Source organism: Vombatus ursinus, unplaced genomic scaffold (assembly GCF_900497805.2).
Source record: "Vombatus ursinus unplaced genomic scaffold, bare-nosed wombat genome assembly UNPS02007612.1, whole genome shotgun sequence".
NCBI classification, from domain to species: domain Eukaryota; kingdom Metazoa; phylum Chordata; class Mammalia; order Diprotodontia; family Vombatidae; genus Vombatus; species Vombatus ursinus.
In genome coordinates, this window is record NW_020947390.1 from 2,210,675 (window position 1) to 2,236,266 (window position 25,592).

The window sequence follows — 25,592 nt, forward strand, 5'->3', positions numbered from 1 at the left end:
TCATGTGCACCCAGAGTACATGTTTCTTCTGGTTACCACGCCACTAGTAGGGCAAGAAAAACATGGAGAGAACATACAGTGAACATGGGGATCACAGATGAAAATAACACCAGGAATCTACATGACTCGAGAAAATCGTAGGATGGCTGGAGCAATTCACACTTCTGATGATAAGAGTCCTTTTGACTTTGCTGCTACTCTACTAGGTTGTTTCTTTCAGCTGGTCATTTTTACTACTATTATGGTCTCTGAACTTTTCTCTGTTATTACTTACTAGACTACAATCATCAGACCTCTTTAGGGACAGCTGTCATTCTCTATTACCATTAGCTCATTGCCTAGAAAATCTCTCCACCTGAAGAGTGGCTTTTTGAATGCATGGCCAGGGGTTATGACCTATCATATCCAGCTAAGTTTCCAACAAAAACAAAATATTCCAGGCAAAGATTAAGTCTTTTCCTTCTTTCTTTCTTTCTTTCTCTTCAGTTCTTTCATCCTTCCTCCTTTTCTTTCTTTCTCTTTTTTTCTTCCTTCCTTCCTTTCTTTCTTCCTTTTTCTATCAAAATCATCTGGTTTTGATATGACATCCTTATTCCAGGCAACTAGCTATTTGAATGATGGTTAGGAAATTCCTTATGTTAGACAACTGATAATCAACAACCATTTAATAAGAACCAAGTAGGTTTCAAGGACTGGGGATACAAAGACAAAAATGAAGCAGTTCTACACTTTAAGGAGTTTATAATGTGATCAATAAAGGCAAGAAGCCAAATAAAGACAAGAAGCCAAATAAAGACAAGATATTTTGGGAGAGGGGTGCATTGCTACCAGATGAATTAGGTATTATAATTAGAGATGACATCTGATGTCAGCTTTGAAAGAAATGGGAGGATTCTGAGAAGTCATGGTGAGGAGGAAGTGCACTTCAGATATGGGAAAGACCCTTTGTAGAAAGGCACATAGGTGGGAAATAGAATATCATGTGAAAGGAATATCATCAAGGAGACTATGGTCTGAGGCACAGAATTTAAGTGTTGGTAGACACCTCGCAGCTCACTAATCGAATCCATATCCAAAGGAAAGACCCAACATGTAGACATCTAGCCTATCACCTATTGAGGCCCCCAGTTTCACTTTTGGATAGCTCTAATTGTTAGGAGGTTTTTCTTGAAATCAAGCATAAATTGGCCTTTTTTGCAACTTCTACCCACTGGTCCTTTTTCTCTGAGACCAAAGAGAATTAAGTTTAATCTCTGTTCTACATGACAATACTTGAACATTGCTATCATCCATACCTGAGTCTTTGCATCTCTAGGCTAAACATACCCAGTTCTTTCAACTGATCCTCATGTGACATGTACTCAAGGCCCTTCACCATCCTGGTTGCTTTTCTCTGGACACTTGGCAGCTTATTAATATCTTTCTTAACTGTGACACTTAGAACTAAACACAGTACCCTAGATGATTTCTGTCTGGAGAGAGCAGAGTACAGTGGGACAATCACATCCATATTGAAGTTATGCTTCTCTTAATTTCCATAAATTTTTTTCAGCTGCCACATCTCATTACTGACTCATATTGAGCTTTCCATGTACTAAAATACTTTTTCTGAACTTCCCTCTCTCTGTGTATGCCTCCTGCATCTTGTACAAGAGAAGTTTTTTTTTTTGTAGGCAAGTATAAGATATTACATTTATCTTACTGGATTTCATCTTATTAGATTCAGTTCAATGCTTTAGCCTGATGAGTTCTTTTTAGAATCTGTCATCCACTGCACTGAGGATTAAAAGAAAGGCAAAAACAGATACTGATTATAATGAGGGAGACAACATGCAAAACCACTATGTACATCTGATGTGTGCTATATGTATTTAATAGAGATAGATAATTAGAAAAGAGAGATGAGAGATAATCTCAGAGGGAAGGCACCAGCAATGAGGGAGACTGGGAAAGGCATCTTGTAGAAGGTGAGATTTGAGCTGTTAAGAAAACTGAGAGGTGAAGGTGAGGAAGGAAAACATTTCAGGTAAGGAGGATAGCCAGTGAAAAGACACAAAGTCAAGAGATGGGGTGTCTACTGTGAGGCACAGCAACAAGTCCTGTATTGCTGGGTCATAGATTAGGTGAAGGGGAATGAAGTGAAAGAAGACTGGAAAGGTAGGAAGAGATTGGGTTGTGAAGGCCAAACTGATACTTTATCATGCAGATAAAAGGAAGCCACTGGCGAATATAGAGTAGTGGGGTCGCATAGACCGCCACTTTAGGAGGATCACTTTGGCATCTGTGTGGAGGGTGAAATTGAATAGGGAAATATTTGAGACTGGGAGACCAACCAGAAGACTACTGCAATAGACCATGTATGAGGTGACAAGGGTCTGTACAAGGTTGGAGGGTCTATACAGAAGAGTGAGACAAATTTTGAGAGTCGAAATGACAGGTCATGGCAACAGGTTGGCTGTGTGGAATGAGAGAAAATGGTCAGTGGAGAATGACACCAAAGTTGCAAACTTTTTGGGATTGAGAGATGGTGATGACCTTGACAGTAACAGAGATAAGGGTCTGGGGAGAAAGGTTGAGTTCTGATTTGGACATGTTAAGTTTAAGATGTCTAGTAGGCAGTTGGCAATGTGAACAGAAGGTCAGGAGAGAGATTAAAGGCTTGATGAATAGATTTTAGAATCATCTGCATAGAGATGAGATTGCCAAGCAAGATAGCATAGAGGAAAGAGTCTCAGGACCCACTGATGGTTAGTAGGCATGACCTGGATAAAGAGCCAGCAAATAATATTGAGAAAGAATAGTCAGACAAGTGAGAAGTGAATCACTAGATAGCATTGTCTCAGCTTGGTGTCATCTGATGAGCAAATCTGATGAACATGCCATCTATAAATTTATCTAAGTCATTGATAAAAATGTTAGATAATTTAGGGTCAAAAAACATTTGCTTGAGGTACTCCATAGGGAGCCCTCCTATCAAGTTAACATTGAACTATTAATAAACACACTTTTAGTTTGACCACTGAAAAAGTTCTGAATTGAGCCAATTGTATTACTTTCCAGTCCACATCTCTCCATCTTCTCCATGAGAATTGTATGATATAATTTATCAGGACCTTTATTAAAATCCAGGTATACTAAGTCCTCAGCATTCCCCTCATATACTACTTTAGTAAACTTGTCAAAAAAGTAAATGAGATTAGTCTGGTATTATCTTTAATGTCCCATTCTAGAATTTTCCCAGGAATCAAAGTTGAGCTTGGTGACCTGTTGTTTATAGATGCTATTCTCTTATTTTGAAAATCAAGATATTTGCTTTTCCCCAGTCTTGTGTTCCTTCTCCAATTTTCCATGATCTTTTAAACATTATTGACAGTGGTTTAGTATTTCCTTCTGCCGATTCTTTCTGTACCTGAGGATGTAGTTCATTTGGGCCAGGTGGCTTGAATTCATTCATGGCAACTAGTTGTCCTTTTAATATCTCCTTACTTATTTGCGGAATCTACTGCCTGTTACTCATCTTTGATCTGTCATTTCCAGTCAGAGGTCATTCTCCTTGTCAAAGAAAACATAAGCAAAGGATGTACTAAATAAGCAGCTCTGCCTTCTTCGTTTTCAGTTATCATTGTCCTATACACCCCAAGTAAAGTAACAGAGGTTCCCAGCCCATCTTTCATCTTCTTTTTCTCCCCATATAGCAACCACTACAACAGCAGAGCTTTTAATGTTCTTTGTTTCTTTCAAAATGTCAGGTTTTTTGGTTATCAGACGTCACTTCCATCTTCTGTAAACTTTTTAAAACTTTAGTTGGTTAGTGAATTCCATACACATTCACATCTATCTCTTCAAATAAATCCCTTTTTCCTTCTTTGTTGAAATTGGCTCTCCTTATGCCTTAGAACTTAATTCTGGGTATTTCCCATCCATCTGGACTGACTTCCCCTGGAGAATTTCAGTCAATGAGATCTTGCCTATCTTTCTTTTGATTCATTTCAAATGGGGTTTCCCAAAATTTAGGCTTCAGATCAGACTGACTCAGATTTCCTTTTCTTTCTCAGTAATATACTTTAAGAAGGAGTTTTTCACTTCTTACAGAATCACAGAATTGGAAAGCCAAAGTAGCCAAGTAGTCCAACCCATGCCTAGACTCATTCCATCCAGCGTTCCTATCATTTCCACCCCCAGCAACCATTTCTTTATTTGTGAGAATCAGATCCAGAAGAGAATTTCTATTTGTTCCTTAACCTTTTAAAGTATGAAATTATCCCTAAGGCAAGTTGAGACATTATTCACTACTCTACTTTTGGCAAAGAGAGAGCTCTAGCAGATGTCTGGGTAATAATGTCTGCTGCTCAGAGAAATGTTTTAGGAAAACCATTTTGGCAGCTGTGGAGGATGGACTGATGAGGAGAGAGCCAAAATAGGGAGATCAGCTTGTCCCCCAAAACTATTTCAGAACTCTTTTCCCCAAGCCCATTGGAAAAGGCTGGACAACAAAGTCCAAACCTGCTCTACAGATCTCTTTCGTTGAATGAAGGCAAATAAAGGTAAGGTATGAAGAAAAAGATGAAAAGGAACACTGGCATCAGTCACGTTCACAGAATCACATAGTCTGCCATCTGGTTAGGGTGTCAGCAGCCATGTAGTCCGCCAGTCCAAAAACAATCCTTACCATAACATACCTGACAAGTTGTCCTCTAGCCTGTGTCTGAAACATAGAAGACTCACAAGCTCATATTAACAAATAATGAAGATAGAAAACAACAACATCATACATATAGTCTCCTAGGAGAAGATGCTAACTTTATACAACTTCTAAAAAGATATTTCATGTTCACTCTAGATCTGTACTGTCTGAGCAACTTATAAGGTTCAGATTTTATGGACATGGACTAAAGGCATATAAAGTCAAGGGATTGACCTCACTGATATTGTCTTCTCCAGCTTTAAGTCCTATGAATATATTCCCATAAAGAGGTAACAAGAGGCGTTAAAGTACTAGAGGAGTGGTACAGATAACTGTGATAAAAATTCATCTTTTCAGGTTTAGGAAGATCCTATCAGTGGCCATCTTCTTCTCCGAGAAACAGTCTAGTTGTTAGAATCATCTCCTATGGGGCAGCTAGTCAGGAGGACCTGAGTTCAAATCTGGCCTCAGATACTAGACACTTACTACCTGTGAGACCCTTGTGAGGCAAGTCATTTAACCCCAATTGCCTCACCACAAAGCAAAAAGAAAAAAAAAAGAATCATCTCCTGCTGGGCAGCTGGTCCCAATTCAGAAACTCTGGACCTTGCAAAGTAGCCATCGAGGCTGGAAACATTCATTTCTCAGGACCACTTGCTGTGCTTAAGTAAGAAACAACAACAGAAGGCAGCCAGGGACTGAGGCTCACCTATGCATGTCCTGTTTTCAATACCATGTTCATGTAACCACCATTGCTGCTGGATAGGGAAGAAAGAAATCCCCTCCCTCTCTTTATTGGAAGTCCAAGGGAGAGGCTGGTAGAATCTCAATCATCACACTCATAGGAACAGTAGACTGTCTCTACTCAGAGCCTGCCGAGTGAGTGGTTCTGCTTTGCTTAATCGCCTATCGTCTCCAATGTAACCCTAGACTCAGGGACCAAGGGACCAGTGGGGAATTGCTGGGCCACTCATGTCCTTTAGCAAGATGCCAGAGTATGGGTTCCCACAGTAGTGACTTAGTCTACCCCTTCTACATCTGCATAAACACCTTGCTTCAGCCAGGCTAGAATATTTGCTGTCTCTAGAAACGACCTTATTGAACTCTCACTTCTGGGTCTTTGTCTATATTGTTCTTCCTTCTAAGATTGTACTTCTAATTCCTCTTCCTCCTCCTCAATTTATCTAAATTTGATCTCAGTCTTCCGAAGCCCAGCTCAAGTCCTATGTCCTTTGGGAAACCTTCGCTAAAATGATCTCTCTCGCTCTTGTGAGTTACCACAGTTCTCTGTACCATTCCTCTAATACTTTAATGCCCCTTATTATCTCTTTATGGGAATATATTCATAGAACTTAAAGCTAAAGAAGACAAGATCTATGCGGTCAATCCCTTCATTTTACAGATAAGGAAAATGGGAAGCAGTATGTGATAGGAGGAAAAACAGTGAACTTGGATGTCAAGAGAATCTTGGGTTAGAGTCCTGCCCTTATTCTTAACAGCAGCATGACCCTGGATCCATTTATCCTCTCTAAAACGGTTTACTTAGCTACAAAATGGAGATAAAATTACGTAGTCCCTGCTTCACATGTTTGTTGTGAGGCTCAAACAAGATCACATATGTAAAAGTACTTTATGATATAAATGTTGCCTCTCATAAATGACTTTCCTAACATCACACAGGTAGCAAGGAGCAGACATTATATTCACTTTAATTTGTCTTGTCTTATTACTTATATCGGGCAGCTAGGTGGCACAGTGCTAGACCTGGAGTCCAGAAGACATCTTCCTGAGTTCAAATCTGGCCTCAGACACTTATTAGCTGTGTGACCCTGGGCAAGTCACTTAATCCTGTTTGCCTCAGTTTCCTCATCTGTAAAATGAGGTGGAAAAGGAAATGGCAAACCACTTCGGTATCTTTGCCAAGAAAATCCAAATGAGATCATGAACAATCACACACTACTGAAAAATGACTGAACAATTGCTTGTATTCTTCACAATGTAGCACGGTGCCTTTTACATAGTAGATATGTAGTAAGTATTTGTTGATCACTATAATTGTTACTAAGCTTAGGTAAGACTTACATCTAGGGTCTCCCCAAAGGGGAATAATAAATTAACTTCCATAAATGGGTATACAAAGAAAGTAGATATCATATAGAGGACAGCTATTTATTTCCTTCGCCAAAAGAGCAATAGTAAAGAAGACTAAGAAGCATACATTAAGAAATATTTAAAACATAAAATAATAACCCATCATATCTATTATACTTTTTCTGGGAGATAAGACAACTTTGTGGTTCTTAAGAATAGATATTTCACTCTCACCTTATACTTGACTATTTGACAAATTCAGATATCACAGTCAGCCAGGGCATGGCTTGGTAATTCTTGGTTCTTTTGGTTGCAGCATCTCCCTGCTGGTGGTGCTCTTTTCTTAGAAAGTATTGCACAACACTTTTCTGTTTCCAGCTAGGAAGCCAGCACCCAGCTCAGAAACTCTTGGCCTCTGTAGCTCAAGAGACATCTGCCAAGACTAAAAACAGCCTTTTGGAATCACTGGTTGCTGGTCTCAGACTCATGCTCAGGTAAGAAACACAAAAAAGAAGTGCCTCAAGGTCCTGTCTCAGGTTTATCCGGCCAAGTTATATGCCATTAACATATACTCACTGATCTTTATGGGAAGTGCCCTACCATATCAAACAGATAAAGGGGTTCTTTCCCTGTTCCAATAACAATGTGTATTATCATACAAGTACAGATGGAGAGACACAAAACAAAGGGCTATGTGAGATATGAATGGGAAGTTTCATGGAGAGGATGCCATTTGAATTGGTCTTTAAAGAACAAGGCAGCGAAGGTATTACTGAACACACAGAAGAGGTGTGAGTAAAATGAAAAGCATGAAGTGTGTTTAGGGAACACCATGCACTCTATAGTTTAGCTGTTGCATGTAGTATGCTGAAGGAAGTAATATGAGATAAGTCTAGAAAAATAGGCCTTGAATGCCAGGCATAGTAGTTTGAACTTTACTTGGTGGGAAATAAGGAACTGCTCAGAATTTTTTTTTAGCAGTGTTTTGACATGACTAGATCAAAGCCACTAGATAGATAAGAGACTGTAAATGCCTACATACATGGTTACATGTACCGTAAACTCCAGGCAGGGTGGTCAGTGAATGTTATTGACAGATTAGTTGGCCAAGTGACCACAAAAAGGAGATATCTCCATTTGAGTTCTTAATTCTTAGAAAATGGGTGGTTTTTTTAAAAAGAGGAAAAATCAAAGATAAGAATATATATTGGTAAATGAACATATTAGATTCTGTTCATTAAAAATTCACTTAATGAATTCTTTTTCTTTTTCTGTCAAATTTATAGAATTGCCAGCAGGTATGGTAAAATTTTTCTTGTGTGTCTCTTACTTTTGAATAATTGCTATCAGATTTACTAGGCACATATACATATACACACAGTTATGGGAAAATCACTGAATGTATACATCAGCCTTATTATTCATGTTCATATACAGCAAGATAATAGAATTAGAATTGGAACAATTTGAATTTTGAAATCTCAGCAAATGTCAATGGGATCAGTTTTGCATGTGATATTTCTCCTCCTCTAAATTTTATCTTGGAAAGTCTGGTGCTTTGAAATAAAAATTTCCCTTCATGGTGTTTTGGAAATAAACCACTTTGTTATCTCCTCTTTGCAGTCTCCTCTTTCTACTTCAGCCACATATTGTGCATTTGAATGCAATGCTGTTATGCTATGTGGGTGCTGCTGGGTTCTGTTATGCTAAATGATACAAGGTCCAATTAAAATTATCCAATCCTTGCCCTCAAGGAACATTCTTTGGGAAAAGATAACACAAAGGTTTAGGTAGGGCTGCAGGTGGTGACAGAGCCTGCAAATTATGGGACAGACTATGTGTAGCTTGAGTACAAGAACAGATAAGACCAAGGAACATGCACTTCTCTGCTCAGGTATAGCAGTATATCCCACAGGCCATGTTATCTGAAAAATCATCTTGAAATGAAAGACAAAGGAACATAACATAAAATAGCAATTTTAACTTGTACTCACTAGGTAGACTTGAATTTGAACTTTATCAGTGCCTGAGTCCTAAACCTGTCCAGCTGATGAAGCAATCTCATTCTTAAACTCTGAAGGCACCAGGAAGTATTATATTAGAATATTTTGTGGTTAAATTAATGAGCATCTATACAACCAATGAAGATGTCATGTTGGCTAATAATTCTAGTTTTAAAGCAGACTTGCTAACACATTAATTTATCAATCTACGTTCTTTCTTTGGTTTTTCTTCTTTTTAAAAATAATATAAACAATACCCGCTCCAAAAATTAAAATTAAAATATCACCCTTTACTACTTACTTGGCCAGTTAGCTGTCTATTGATAACCTTCCCTGGCCATCCTGTATGTAAAACCAACTGTATAAGATAGAATAATATTAAGGTATTTTTTCCACTTTGCAGTAAAACAATGTAGACAGATAAGGTCTTTTATTTGAAAGAACTTTCAGACAAAAAGGTTGTCCTGATTCTGATACTGAATGTAGAAACTCTACAGTACTTTATGGAAAGCACAGTATTTGCAAAATATACAACACATTGATACTTAGTAGACATTCTGCCTCAAATCTACAGCTAGTCTTATTTCTCTCAAGTAACTGTGTAAATAGCTTTGTAGATTAAGGGTTGGAGGGATCCTAAAGAGATCATTTAGTCCAGTTCTATCATTTAATCAATGAAGAAATTTAGATCCAAGAAATTAAGTGAAGTTTCTGGTTACCATGCTTTGGCTCCCTTCTTCTGCCCCTGAAGCCCCCCTCCTCCCATTGGTGTGTTTCTCTGCAATCTCTGTTTTGAAGAAAGGCTCATTGCTTCACTCTGGATTTTGCTACCATGCTTATGCTCCAGTACCTTCCTGACGCCCCACTCCCTTTCAGCTCCTTTCAGTGTAAGATTTTCCAGTGCAAGGACTATCTTTATTTTTGCCTATATTTATATACCCAGGACTTAACACAGTTCCTGGTACATAGTAAGCAATTAAGAAATGCTTCTTAACTTGCCCAAAATCATACAAGTAATAGATTGCAAAGTTTACCCTTTTGAGTCATAGTATCATAGATATAAAGTTGAAAAGCCATCAGAGGTTATCTGGCCCAGGACAGAAGGAAACAGAGGCCCTGAGGGGTTGTTCCTTGTTCAAAGTCACACAGGTAGTCAATATCAGAGGCAGAATTTAAAACCTAGGTCTTTTGACTCTAGAGATGGTACTCTTTCCACTGTACCATCCTTCCTCCAAATTCAAAGTCCTTTTCACTGTCACTAAAGCTGCAGAAGAAGCCTGACCAGCCCTTATAATTAAAGTAGAAACCATGGCAATAAGTCACTAGTAGCCTACTAAGAATGTTATGCTGCCCCTCCTGTCCTAGTGGATAGAGAACTGGCCTCCTAGTCAGGACAAATTGAGTGGAAATTCTGCCTCTGACATTTACTGCCTCTAAGCACTTTGGACAAGTTACTTAATCTCTCCAAGACCGTAAATGAAAAAATAAATTGCTGATTTTCATTGGTTGAGAGAATTTCCTTACCAGAGAGCTCCTAACCCAGATGAAATCACAAGGGGGAGAGGGAATGGAGGCCTCCAAAGCACCTGCAAATAACAATCCATTTTAACATTTGAATGTCAGAGTGGAAGCAAGAATATTAAATCTAGAAGAGACCTTAATAGTCATATAATCCAACCCCCTCATTTTACAGATGAAGAAACTGGGCCCAGAGAATGACTTGCCTAAGGTTAGCAGTAAAGCCAGAGCTTAAACCCAGACCTCCTGATTTCTGGGCCAGTGAGCTTTTCCAACTGACACCAGCTGTCTCCTATTGAAAAACCATACACAAGAAACTAAAAACCAAGACTGAGTTGAAATATAAGTATGAACCAAAAAAAAAGTTTTCCTTATGAAATGGGCAGTTGGTATATAGATACTCTGTACCTTGTTTCTTGATTCTTCGGTTTCTTATAGGCAGAAGCTATCTTATTCTTTTCTGTATACTGCACACACCCCTACACACCTCACAACCTCATCAAAATATGTTGATTAAAAAAATGCATATTACCTATGCAAGCTCTTATTTATTCAGTAAACTCAGATGTAAAACAAATCTGTTTTAGCATAGGAGAAATTAGACCAGAGTCAAAATTACCCACAACATTGCTGTTGATTAAAATTTAATTTAATGAATTCTTGATCTTGTTTTAACTATACTTAGAGGGTTGTCCCTAAGTGAAATAATTCATTTCTTACCAACAGGTACTGTTTACAATAGATTGTGAAAGTTTCATCCTGTTTCCATCTTTGAACAGCTGCCATCAGATTTATGATTTTTTTGGCTACCCCTTGGAAAAAGCTTAAAGGGACCTATTTGTTTGGCACGGTTGATTTTTCCTTTGTGGCTGTGCTATGAACAGATGTAAAATCATCCTGCCTGAAGAGCAGCCAGTCTCTCCTCAACATGTGGCACATACTCTGGAAATGAAGAATGGAGGCATTAAATACATTAAAGCATAATATTTCACAGAAAGACACAGAAAATCAGAATACTCAGAATTCAAGCGATTCTCTTGGTGTTTGGCCATCCTGGCCGTAATGTGTTTAGAAATAATGAGGTAAGTTATGGACAGAAGGACATTAATTCTATTTTCTGCCCTGTATGGATTTAAGTCAGAATAATTATTTCATCCATTTTTATCTTATCTGTTTGTCTTAATCCTTTTTAAAAAAATCATTTGAAACCAAAAAAAATCTTGAAGGTCCACAAAGTTTGTTTTAATTGGGAGAAAATTGTAAAACATTTTAATGGAATTTAATGGAATTTTTCCCATGATCTGACTAATACAGTCTTTAAACAGATGGTTCACAGGGACAAAGCAATGCAAACATATAAATTAAAAACAGATCCTTTTTTTAAAAAAAAAAAAAAGTCCGAATTCTCAGAAACCATATAGGCTGACTGTATGAGATTGATGTTAAGTAGCAGTTTCTTTTTATGCAGGTATTTCAAGAGGAAAGAATCCTATTCATTGAAACCACCAGGAGTAGCTACAGCAGAGGACTATTAATTTTGTACTCGGGTCCCATTTTATAATTTTTTAATCCAAACAGCTGTTGGGAAAAGGTAAACAAGATTTTTAAAAAAGGTCTCACAGTTGAATAAATGGACCTTTTTCTGTAAAGAAAATTAACAAAATCTCACCACTAAAGGGAGCTTTGCTGGAGGTTAAACTTGCAATTCATGGGTAAGGGTGGGAGTAGGAGGAGGAAGAGGAGAAGGAAAGCCTCTAGCTCATCTTTCCACGTAAAGAAACTTGACGGGGAAAAAACTTTCAGGACTGTGGGGCTTTCTTTTATAATGCAGAGCGATTTATTTTTCTTTAGACAAAAAGTAATTAAATTGCTCCATCTTGGAATTGAAATAAGTCCAGACAGAATAAAAGGGGGCGCATGTGTGTTAGAGCAGGGAGAAGGCTACGTAAGGCCAAAAATTTGGGTCCTAAAACTTTTCTCGACTCTCCCTCTCCAGCAAATATTTTTTCCAAACATTCTGTTTGTGAAGTGTTATCTAATTGCAAATCTCTCCAGGGGTGGAGATAAACTAAGGACTTCGGAACTAAGGAATTCGGGTACTCTTGAAGGACAGGGAACTGTGGGGTTCATAGCAATAGGTCACAGCCGGTAAGGCGGGGTGGGCTGGAGCCTGGTGAGGAGGAGGGGGTAGGGTTAATAGCAAAGATGCGGCCAGACAGGAAAGTAATAAAGGGTGTGTTTGTGTGCCTGAGTGAGGCTTCCACTGTGGAGAAGGGTGGCTTGTGGGTGGGGGTGAAGAGGGTAAAGGGGTAAAAGGGGCGGGGTGGAGCCGGGTAACAGTGAAGCGGTCAGGGGGAGGGTCTGCGAGCCTGGGACACAATTCGCACCACTCTCAGGGCTTGTGTCCGCTTGGGGGGAGGGTTTCCAACGCCCGAACAGTGGCTGTGGAGCATTTCAGCGCTCACATAGCAAAAGATTGTCCGGAGAGAGGGAGAGGGAACGCGGAGCTGCCGGAAGTGTCTGCAAGCAGCCGCAAAAGCAGCAGCCGTAGCCGCTGTAGCCAGAGAAACTTTCCAGTTTTAGCCTAGGAGTCCCGAGACTGAGGAGCCCTCCATGCCCCGGAGCAACAATGCAACCATATGACAGCCACCTAATTCGACCCACTCCTTTGCTATCCGCCTGCACTTCCCCTCCCTCATCCTCCGGTGGAGATTGAGACGGGGGGAATTGCTGTAATCCCTGCAAAGAAGCGCCCCGAGGAGGTGCAGGATCGGGGGAGGGGGGCCCCCATTTTCTGTGCACCTTTCCCTGCGCCCTCCGGCCCTCCTCCTGCCGCCTTCCTGCTTCGGTTCTAGGTCTGTCCGGGGTTAGATTCCCTAACTGGCTTTCTTTTCTACTTGACTTGAAGAGTCCCAGGCTGCTGTCGCCGGCGTCGCGTCTGTGCCATGGGGCTGCCCACTCTGGAGTTCAGTGATTCCTACTTGGACAGCCCAGACTTCAGGGAGCGTCTGCAGTGTCACGAGATTGAGCTGGAACGAACTAATAAATTCATTAAAGAGCTCATCAAGGACGGATCCTTGCTTATTGGGGCTTTGAGAAGTGAGTATGGCTCATGGGATGGAGGTGGGGCACAGTCTGAGGCTACCCTTGGGGTGCCAGGCCGAGGGGGTGGGGTGGGTGACGCGAGGGAACCGGGGCTTCTTTTGTTTGAATGGGTCTAGGGAAAAATGCTGAAGAGCTCCCCTGCTGGTAGCCAAAAAAGTTTGTTCTTAAGGTGTACTTGCCTGACTTTATTTAAATAATTACAGTCCCCCCCACCCCCGCCCCCCACAGTTGTGGAGAAACTAGAGGGAGAAAATCGATGACTTTGAAAAAATGTTATTTGGTGTTTGATGTTAACTCTACCCCTCCCCGCCCGCCCCATCTTGTAAAGTAATTGAGGATTCCGGGACATTTAGGGCTGTAAATTTCAAAACAACTTGATCTCCATTAACTGAACTAATTCCAGGGGTTTTAAGTCCTATTGATAAAAATAGAGAGCTATTATGGATGTGGAAGCGAAAGAAAATTACATGTATATGTATATATTCATTATATATAATAAATTACATATATGTTCAAAGTGTGCTTGGGGAATAGGGGTGATCCTCTTGCTGGCAAACTGACTTTCTCTCTCTCTCACACACACACACACACACACACACACACACACACACCCAGCCAGATGGCCAGATTAAATGAGCCAAATGTCAAATTGTCACAAATTGGCCACTAGTAGATTTCCCCCTACTAATGTTTTCTATGACTACAGACTTGACAGACACACACCCCCCTCCCATTCCCCTTTCTTACATCTTTCTAGCTAGCCTTCCTGGGGCTATAGGTCAGCTGAGGAATTGGATGTGTATTAATTGGCTCTGAGCAAATGAATCATCCACCACTGGTTTGGGGGGGGGTGGTGTTGGAGAAGAAGTCTCAACAACTTAAATTAGCATGTGTCTTAGGGAGCATCAGTTGGAAAAACTGACTGTTAGCCTCAGCCTTTGGTATCCTCTTCTTTTTCAACTGGTTTCTGACCTCCTCAGGCTCTGGTGTTCTTAGGTTATTCCCATTCTTCCCCTAACCAAAACCCCCACTCTTGAACAGATCTGATACTCTTTCTTTGTTAAACTATTAAACTGATAAGGCTCATTGTGCTAACTCCTTCCTGCATATTTACATTTTGATAGAGAATAAACAGCAACCCTGTTTTGTGTAAGTTTGAGGAATCAAATTCCAATTATAGAATTTCTAGTTTCACAAAGGGATGGTTAGCACTAGCCTCCTGATTGGTTTTCCTGATTCAAGTTTCTCCACCCTCCAGTCCATCCTCTAGTCAGCTGTCAAGAAATCATCTGAAAGAGAAATTCTGACCATTGAGCCCTATCCAACACATTCTAGTGGATGCCTATCACCTCCTGACTTTTCCACAAGCAAGACACTCCTATTACTCTGGCACCAGGCATTTTCTCTGACTGTTCCCCATGCCTGGAATGCTCTTGCTCCTCTGCATGGACTACTGATCTCCCTGCCTTCCTTTGTTTAGTCATTTTTCAATCATGTCCAACTCTTTGTGACCTCATTTGGGGTTTTCTTGGCCAAGATACTGGAGTGGTTTGCCATTTCCTTCTCCAACTCATTTCACCAATGAGGAACTGAGGCAAAATTAAGTGATTTGCCCACGGTCACCCAGCTAGTAAGTATCTGAGGCTAGATTTGAACTCAGGGAGATGAATCCTCCTGATTCCAAGCCTAATGCTCTATCCACTGTACCACATAACTGCCGATATGATAAAAAAAAAAAAACTGAACTTTTATTCAGTCTTGTCCAACTCCTTGTGACTGAATTTGAGGTTTTCTTGGCAAAGATACTGGAGTGGTTTGCCATTTCCTTCTCCAGCTCATTTTACAAATTAAAAAAAATGAGGCAAACAGGATTAAGTCACTTGCCCAGGGTCACCCAGTTAGTAAGTATCTGAGGCTAGATTTGAACTCAGGTCTTCCTGATCCCAAGCTGAAGCTCTATCCACTGGGCCACCTACCTGCCTTCCTTTAAGTTTCCTTGAAAATTCCACCTTCAAGGGTAAGACTTCCCCAACTACTTCTATTGTCATTGCCTTCCCTCTGTTAACTATTTCCTATTTATCCTATATGTAACTTGTTTTGTATAGATTTATTTGCTGGTTGTCTCCCCATCAGATTGTAAAGTCATTGAGGGCAGGAGCTGTCTTTTTGCCTCTTTTCATATCCCCAGTGCTTAGCATAGTGCCTGGCACGTAGTAGGTGCTTAATAAATGTTTATTGGTTGATTTTAAATATAAAATCCTGTTTCATTAAAAGTCTTTCATCACTGGCTGCTGCCCCCACCTTTCCATTTTTTGGGGTACACATACCCCTGCACAAATTCCCCCCACATAGGATCTAAATAAACTAGGCTCTTTACTATTTTTTTCTACATAGGTTATCATCTCCCAACTCCAGACATCTTCAGTGACTGTGATCTATGTCTGGAATTCTCTCTTTTTATCTCTATCTTCTGGCTTCCTTGACTTCCCAGCTCAAATCCTACCTTCTGCATGAGAAGTCTTTCCTGATTTCCATTAATGCTAGTGCCTTCCCTTTGTTGGTTAACATCTATTTACCCCATATAGATCTTGTTTGTACATAGTGGTTTGCGTGTTATCTTTCTGTTAGAGTGTGAATTCCTCAAGGGTAGGGACTATCTCTGTATTTTTGTATCCTCAGAACTTAGTATAGTGCCTGGCATCATAGTAGACATTTAACAAATAAATGCTTGTTGATTGACTGACTGAGCAGAGTTTCAGGGAAGCACTAAAATTACACCACCGTATGCTAAGCCAGTAGTACCAAAATGTACTGGGCCTGATGCTGGGTCAAATAGTGTTGGTAGTTAACAAATAACTTGTTAAAGATGGACAATACATATGGATTTTAAGACTAGGGCACAGAAGAAGAGGGACCTGTATGTGCCAGAATTAAGATTGCCTGGCTATCAGCTCTATTTTGATTTGCATATTAATGAATTGAAATAGTTTTGCTGAAAATCTTTTTGAAGGGTCCCAAAAACCAAAATATTCTTTCCTGTATCTGTTACCCATCAGAGGGAAATGCATATGACTTGTTTATTCTTTTACTCTGTGAGCCTTTAAAAAGTGCTCTCTCCTGTTCCTGGAATTGACTGTCGTAGCCCATTTCAGCCTATTGAAGTCTTTGCTTTCCAGCAGTGCCCAATATTGAGCTCTCACTTTTCAGGTTTCCCACAGTACTTTGCCTTGATTGCCCCCTTTGAACTTCATCTCACTCTCCCTTGTGTCTTGGTTGTTGTCTTTTCTCAGGCCATAGTTAAAATAGGATTTAGGACTGGAATGGACTTGCTTATTTTACAGGTGAAGAAATAGACTCAGAAGTCAAGTTACCCAAGACTAAGTAGCAGAGCCAGAGGTCAGGCCCAGGTCTCCTGACTCCCCAGGTCCTGTGCTCTTTGCCCTGTGTTACCTTAGAGCTCTATAAACAGAAAACTGTGTGAGGTCTGACTGGAGAAAAGTTACTAACAGTATTCAGGGGAAGGGGGGGAATTAAGGAAGACTTCAAGGAAGAGGGGGCATCAACACTGGGCTTTAAAAGATGACTCCAGATCTTGTTTGTACATAGTGGTTTGCCTGTTGTCTCTCTCTTAGACTGTGAATTCCTCAAGAGCAGGGACTATCTTTGTATTTTTGTATTCCCAGCAGTCAAATAGGTGGGAAAGACGTTGCAGGCACCTAGAAAGAGCATTCACAAAGACACTGAGGCAGGAAAGTATGCTGTTTTCTGGGGGGGGGGGGGCAAGTTTGGCTGGAGTAAAGAATAGGTGGAAGAGGAGATAAGTTGACATCAGAATGTGGAGAGCTTCAAATGCCAGACAGATGGGGTTGGAGCTTGACTCTGGAAGTAGTAGGAAGCTGCTAATAAGAATGAATTGATCAAATTTATATTTGGGAAGATACTTCTGAAAGTTGTATGCAGGATGGATTTTAGGGGATGACAATGAAAAAAAATTATTAATTGCTTACAGCTCTGCCCTGTGTCCCAAGGATACAAAGATAAAAGCCAAGGCAGCCCTTGTCCTCAAGGAGCTTACATTCTAATGGGCAAAACCATAGAGTTGTTTTGATTATGGTTGAAGTTGTATTAAAATTGTTTATTAGCAGTTACTCATCCACAAAGGGGGCAGCTAGGTGGTACAGTGGATGGAGAACTGGGCCTGGAATCAGACTCATCCTCCAGAGTTCAAATCTGGCCTCAGACATTTACTAGATGTGTGACGTTACGCAAGTCACTTAACCCTGTTTGCCTCAGTTTCCTCATCTGTAAAATAAGCTGGAGGAGGAAATGACTAATCATTCTAGTTATCTTTGCCAAGGAAACCCCAAATGGTATCACGAAGAGTTACACAAAACTGAAAAATGACTGAACAATCCCCAGAATAGGGACTCTAGGTCGGAAAGTGCTCCAGGCTATGGTCAGTTGTCCAAGAAGTAAGAGTTTGTAATGGAGGGGTAGGTTTCAATGGGAATAAAGTTAATGGCAAATGGGAGGGATCAGGGATGTAAAATGCCTGGACTTGGTAACTGGCTATAAAAAGAAGCATTTCAATCATGAGTAAGTGTTAGTGACGTTAAAAGAAAGAGTGATGTCAGAAGGAAATTCTGGGCTTGGGGAGAAAATGATGTCAGCTTTGAAGACAATAGCCAGGGATCAAGAGGTGGGAGGAGAAGCAGAACACTGATGTCTCAGAAGCAAAAAGAGAAAGAAGAGACTTAAGAAGGTGGAAGTGGTCCATGATATCCAGTGCTGCAGACAAGTCAAGTGGGTCCCAAATGAAGGAGGCAGGCATTCTACTGTACACTACCTAGTTGGAGCACTCCAGGAGTACTGTGTTCTCTTCTTGGTGCCTTGTTTCAGAAATAATGTTGATAAACTAGAAGGTATTCATTCAGAAGCAGATAGTGGTTGAGGATGGGAAACCATTCCATGTGATGAGTTTTTGAGGGAACTGATGAAGGACAAGAAAAATGAGCACTTTGTCGTTGTTATTATTGGGGAGGGGTTGAATCATGATGTTTTCAAGTGCTGTCTTGGGGAAGAGAGTTTACAGGTGAAAGTTTCAGAGAAGCAGATTTTAGTGAACACAAGGGAAAAATTTCCTAGTAATTACAGTTTTGTGAAAGTTGATTGGGAGTTCCTAAGAATGCCCTGGCACTGGAGATTTGTGCAGAGATCAGATTAACACATGTAGGGTAGATTCCAGTTTTAGAAGGTTTTAGAGCAAGTCACAAAGTTCCTTTCCGGCCCTGAGATTATGGTAGGTTCAGGACTGAGAAAAAGAATATGCCATTTTGGAAGTTCTTGATAATGTTAATCCTACATCCCCAACTCTGTTGTCTATTTCCACCTGAACTCCTTCATTTCAGGAATTTCAAACTCAGAAAGTACAAAATGGAACTCATTGTCTTTCCTCCTAAACCTCTCTCCTTCTAACTTCCCTATTTCTGTTGAGGAGGCCACCGTCTTTACATTCTCCCATGTTCACAACCTCAGAATTCTCTGATTCCACTCTCGCTTTCACACTTCTTTCGCATTTATAGATTATGCCCACTTTGTGCTGTGTTTTCATATGTACCTCTTATCTGGTCTTGCCAAATAGTGGTGAGTGTGTGTGTGTGTATACTTCTATATTCTTTTTTATTTATATATACTTACATAAGTTTGACTTCAAGGTGATACTGTCAGAACTGTTCAAAAAGTGTGTGTGTGTGTGTGTGTGTGTGTGTGTGTGTGTGTGTGTGTCCTGTTCAGAATTTATATGAACAAAACCCAGGATGGACGGGGCTACTACTCTATACCTTTCATCTTCACCACAGCAAAAGCCATACTTATAATGCTGTACTCTTGAAGAAGAAATTCTAGCTTTCTGGATTGGTTTCTTACTTGATCAGACCCATAATAATATATATGAACAAGTCAATGACCAGGTAGACAAGCATTTTAATAGCTTTTGGTTTCTTGTTTCCATAAATTAGGTTTTGCTTTAAATAAAGTTTCTGCTGCTGATTGTTATATAGCCTCAGTTGTTCATTTAACAGCTGTTTCTTGAGTAGCTATTATGTATAAGGAAATGTCTTAGGTGTTGTAGGGGATCCAGAGTCCTTGCTCACAATGAGTTTGCAATCTAGTAGTGAGGGTTAAATCTCAGTTTTCTCATTTGTAAGATGAGGGGATTGGAGTAGATGATTTCTAAAGGCCCTTCTAGCTCAATCTGTGATCCCAGAAAGAAGACATGGATAAATATTACAGAGATTTCAGGATTCATCAGACTGGTAGAGGAGACGTTTTTGGTAGGCAGAGAATGGGCCCCTGAAATTCCATCTGTCCTGCCCAGGTTATTCTCTCTGCTTCCCTGGGGATAGGCAGTGGGTCGGCTATGGCTCCTTGAGGCTTGCTGGCTATTTTTACTCACATAGGCAGTAGGCTTCTTTTCCAAGCCCCCTGAGCTTTCCCAACTCTTTGCCTTTCCTCTGCTGTAAGACTATGTTTTGTGTCTTTTAAGAGTGTTGGAGCACATTTAGAAAGCAGAAGAGAAGTAAGGATCTAGAAATTCGACCCTCATCTATATGAGCCCTATATTTACATGAATGTGGCAGTTGAGAATAAATAAGGAAGAGAGTGAGTGTGGGGAGAGAAAAAAGCATGAAGAGAGATCCTTGGGGGGAAGTCATCCACATTAAGATATGATAAGCAAGGATGAGGAGATAGTGAAGGAGAAAGTATACAGAGACAGGAGGACAACAACTGGGTGGTGTCTCTGAAGCTATTGGAGAGTGGTAGTGAGAAAGGGGTAGTGAGCGGTGTCAGATGCTTTAGAAGCTCTTAAAAAAACTTGGGGTATGGCAGTAATTTGAGAGAACAGTTGCAGTAGAGTGGTAGTGATGGGAGTTTTCTTTGCAAAGGGTTGGGTGGAGAATGGTTGATAAAGAAGTAATATTCTTGACTGTTGACAATCTTTGCCCATGAAAATCAAGAGAGAGAGAAGCTGGTTAATGGTAAGAAGTACAAGGGTCATTGAAAGGCTCTTTTAAGGTTGGTGAAAGCTAAGAACGTATACAGACAGGAAGGAGGAAGGGATGGTTGGGGATGGTTTAAAGATTAATGAGAGGAGAAGAATGATAGGTGGAATAATGCTGTAAAGGAGGCAGGACAAAATGGGACCAGTGGCACAGAGAGAGGGCATAGACATAGTTGGAAGTAGGTCTATCTTTTAGTGATCACGGGGAAAAATAATAGCTAATGGTAATTGCTATCATTATATAGCACTTTCAAATCTGCCAAGAGCTTTACAGATCTCATTTGATCCTCTCATCAGCCCTGAGAGTTAGATGTTATTATTATGACCATTTTACAGATGGGAAACCGATGCATTCAGAGATTAAATTACTTCTCAAGGGTCAAACAACAGCTAGTAAGCTGTCTGAAGCAAGATTTGAGCTCGGGTTTTCCTGACTCCAGATCCAGCATTCTATCTACTGTGCCATGTAGCTACTTCAGAAGGAGAGAGCAGTTGAGAATACAGGGTATTGGGGGATAGAGAAAGGGAAGCTTGATGGAAAAAAAAATGATTTAGAATAGTCACTCTGGGGGGCTGAGATAAAGAAGTCTATGAGGATCAGAGCAGAAGTATTATTGAGCTTGAACAAAGACTCAGCTGAGGTCATGCATCAGAAATTGGTATTTGCTGAAATCAGTTGTTTTATTACTTCAGCCAAGCTCAGCAGTTAAGGAACAGGAGTGGGAAAATCAGATGTTGGGTTTACTCAGGGATGAAGAGAGAGGGACCTGGCAGTTGTGGGAGATCAGAGATTCAAAGGATTCTAGTGTAGACACTAGTGAATGATAAAATTGGCAGACCCCAAGGGTCAAGTTTGGGTATGTTAGCAAGTGAAGGAGAGTAGGACAGATGGCTGGGGAAATAGGTATGGGTCAAAAGACTGTCAGTCATAATGAAAATAAAGAGAAAGGTTGATAGTGAATGACCCAATAGAACATAATCTCTTTAAGAACAGGAATTGTCCAATTTTTTTTGCATTTAAATGCCCAGCACCTAGCTTACTTAGTGCCTGGCATAATACTAGATACGTAATAAAGGTTTTTTGATTGAATTGAGTAAGTAAGTGAGAGAGGGTCAAAATATGTGTTGTCATTGAATAATGGAATACAAAGATTTTATTCTTGGAGATGGCAAAATCCCTAGAGTTGTGTCTGGAGTTGTCTGGTTAAAGTGACAAAATTAGGGTATTGCGACAGGAAGTAAGAAGGCTCATGAATGTCAGTATTCATGTTTTTGAAGATAATAGCAAGCATTTATAAAGCACTCATCCTTTAAAAAGTTTTGCATTAAATATAGTAGTTAATATATAATTTACAAGTAAGTATACACATTCTGAGTGTGTACTTAAGACATGTTTTATTGATAGGGTTGTCTTATCAAAAAAAAAATGTTTGGAGACCACTATTGTAGATGACAACAACAAAAAACTGATGGCACTGAGGTTATTGAGGGATGGTGATATAGTAATGATCTGGAATTGAAGCAGGAAAGAAAGAATATGCCAATACTTCCTGGTTCTTCAAAAGAGGGGAAGGAATGGCTGAAATGGAGACAACTGGATGGCTATGGTGATTAATTTTCTGGGAACTTTTCATTTGGGTTTCTAGCTAATACTCCCACACACCTTTTTTTAGATGATGGATGGGTGGGGAAGAATAAGAGTAGTACGGTGGTGGTCCAACACTGATTTGCTTTGTGGGATGGGGGACAAGGAAGGTTGGAGTAGAGATGATATATGGGGGTATGAGATGAACCAGTGACATTTAGATCTCCTGCTACACATTTGTTGCCTTTGCCCACTGAACAAAAGTGACCTAGGAGACTGGGGTTGCTGTTTTAGTCAAATTTCATTTCCATACTAAAATATTTTGTTCATTTGTCTAGTTACAAACTGTTCTTTCCAGGGGACCCAGAGGCATCCTGTTCCTTAGGTACTGACACTCAGACCCTCCATCCACAATTATTCTAGAGCCTAATGCTATTTATGTCTGACCATCACAGATTTTACATTACTAAATTGAATGAATTATATCGCTCAAACTGTTCAGTATTCATTCTTACATAGTAGATTTTGAATAAAGTTGGCCATTCATTGCATCATAGACTAATATAAGTGGAAGGACCTTTTATATCATCTAGTGCATAATTTTAACTCTCTGCCAGTGACTTCAAGATCTATATATCCAACCCTAATATGTCCTGGGAGCTTCAGGCCACATCACTAGTTGCCTATTGGACATTTCAAACATCATATCCTAAAGACATTTTAAACTCAATATATCTAAAACATAATTTATTTATATTTCCTCTTAAGGCCACTACTCTTCCAGACTTCCTAGGTTCAGTCAAAGGCACCACCTTTCTCCTAGTGTCCCAGATTTGTATAGCCTCCTCATCATGTGAACTCCTTACTTCTCCATCCTACATAATGAATCAGTTGCTAAATCTTGCCACTTTTAACTTCACAGTATCTTCTACATATAAATCCTTCTTCTCTCCGCTTATATGGCAACTACCTTGGTTCAGGCCCTTATTACCTCTCCTGGATTTTTCGGCAGGGTTGGTCTCCCTTGCCTCAAGTCTCTCCCTACTCCAGTCCACCCTGCACATGACTAGTGAAGTAATTTTTCTTGAGGGCAGATGTGTCCATGTGTTTCCCCTGGATAATTAACACCAGTGCCTTTCTGTTGACTTCCTAATATTAAATCCCCAGGTTAGCTTTTTTCCCCCCAATTTTTAAAAACATTTTTATTTAAAATTTAAAATTTATTTAAAATTAGAGTTCCAAATTCTATCCTTCCCTCTCTCCTCTCCCCTCTCCCTGAGACAGTAAGTGATCAAATATAGGTTATGCACGTGCAATTATGTAAAACATTTCCATATTAGTCATTTTGTACAAGACTCAAAAAATGAAAGAAAGAAAGAAAGAAAGTGAAAAATAGAATGCTTCAGTCTGTACTCAATCAATATCAGTTTTTTTCTCTGGAGGTGGATAGTATGCTTCATCATTAGTCCTTTGGGATTGTCTTGGATCATTGTATTGCTGAGAATAGCTTTTTTTTAAAGCCCTTCACAGCCTGGCCCCAGCCTATCTTTCTAGCTCTTTGGAAATCTCTCACACGAGGATCCTTCATCCCCCATCTTTGTGCCTTTGCAATGGCTGTCACATAGGCCTGGAATGTACTTCCTCCCCTTTGCCTTAGAGAGTTTCTCCACAGCACTGTCTTCTACCTGAAGCCTTTTCTGATTCTCCCACGTGTCCTCTGTCCCAAACTACCTTGTACTTAACTACTTGGTATACATTTGTATTTATTAGCTTTTTATTTGTGTTACATGTATTTTTAATATGTATTTGTCTCTCCCATTAACATGTAAGTTCATTGTGAATAGGGATTGTTTCATTCTTTTATACTTTGTATTTCCAGTGGTTGGCACAGTGCCTGCCTCTTAGGAAATATTTGTTGATTTTAATAGAATTACAGTGGTAGAGTTTCTTTCTTTTTTTCCCTAATGCTCCTGTGGTTGGTTGCAATTTTTATCAAGCAAATAAATGGTTCATTCTTTAAACAACCATTGCTTGAGTAACAGCTATGTGTAAGGCACTGTTCTAGGCACTGTAGGGGGAACATGGTCCCTGCCCATAAGAAGGGACCACTACTAGAAGGGAATGGGCCTCAGTTCCCTCATTTTACAGGAGGTGACCCCAAAACTTCTAGTGAGAGCATTAGGTAAAGGCTGGGTGGCTTCCTTTAATCTAGTCATTCATATCTGAATTTTTTACTTTAGGGCCCACTGTTTTTCTACTTCACTTAACTTTTAAACTTGTTATTTCAAGTCACAGCTCTGCCTTCTGTATGTACTTTATTTATTTTGGAGTTTGTTTCTCCTAAACCTAATGAGTTAAAATGACTTCATTTCACCATATAAAACTTTGTGACCAGTGATTTTGGATTCTTTGTCATACTGGTAAATGCTACGTTGTCATATTAAGTAATCTTTAGTTGAGAAAATATTTGTTACTGCATAGACACCTCATGTTTTATAGTTCAGGCAGCATGAGTCACCATCTCCACCCTTTTGATCAATGCATTACTGTCATTCTTTATGAATCTTGAACCTTTAACAGAGTCCAGTCTCTGTTTTAAGATGTGAAATCACATACTATATTACTAATGCACTTCTCCCCTCCATCCATCCAGCCTCCATGCACATATTTTGAGGAGAAAATCAATTAAAATGACATAACCTCGCTTGCTGCTTTGCAAACAGCCTGGAGTTTTGTTGGCAAAGGAGGCTTCTTTCTCTAAGCTGAAGGAGTTTTGTTTTGTGCAGCCATTAGCTCAGGTTTGGGAAGGAGGGAGCTTATCAGTGCATACTCTCCTCCCAGACAGCTTGCCTCTTACTTCCTTTCTCATTCTTGACTCCATTCTGCTGCCTTTGGATTGCAGGTATACAATTATTGGGGAGAGATAGGGCCTTGAATTTAGGTTTCAGTAGTTGTTGAAGTGGCTTAATCAAAAGAGCAGTTAGCAAGTGTTTATTAATAGCTTCCTACATTCCAAACATTGTGGTATAATGAAAAAAACAAAACAGCTTCTGCCTTCAAGAAGCTTATCTTATAAAGGGAGAGACAACGTGTGTGTATGTGTGTGTGTGTGTGTGTGTGTGAAACTGTGAACTAAATTCAGAATGGATAGAGGTGTCATACAGTTCGGGGACCAGGAAGGGCTTAGGGAATAGGGCCCTGCGTATGCCGTCTTAAATATAGCCAGATATTTTAAGGTCAAAAGTGGGGGCAGACATGAGGAACAACCAGTACACACACTTGGAGTTGGCAGATACAGTATCCTATGAAAGCAACATCCAGGAGAACAACATCTCTGCATTGTAATGTAGGGGAGGAGTAGAGGAAATTAGGTGTAGAATGTAGGGAAGTTGGAAAGGTAGGGCCAAGTAGAAAAGAGCTTTAAATGCCAAAGGATAATAAACAATTTAAAAATAAACTCTAAATACAAATTCTTCCTTTTAATCATCCCTTAAAAAGAGATCTCTCCTTTCCTTTGTTTTATCATGGCCAAAGATTTCATCTTAG

At 39.9% G+C, this 25,592-nt stretch overlaps 1 protein-coding gene across 2 annotated transcripts in view; it reads left to right on the top strand.

Moving 5' to 3' along the window:
- The first annotated feature begins 12,431 nt into the window (after positions 1–12,431).
- The window catches only part of ARHGAP42 (Rho GTPase activating protein 42), a 383,988-nt gene continuing 370,827 nt past the window's right edge, over positions 12,432–25,592 (top strand). Inside the window, exons 1-2 of one of the 2 annotated variants that reach the window (XM_027849544.1) lie at positions 12,432–12,444; positions 13,205–13,395. In XM_027849544.1, the coding sequence (XP_027705345.1) occupies positions 13,242–13,395 (154 nt within the window). In that variant the 5' untranslated portion in view covers positions 12,432–12,444; positions 13,205–13,241. Of the gene's footprint in view, positions 12,445–12,722; positions 13,059–13,204; positions 13,396–25,592 lie in introns of those variants that run through there. The other variant, XM_027849543.1, reaches the window with a different exon arrangement.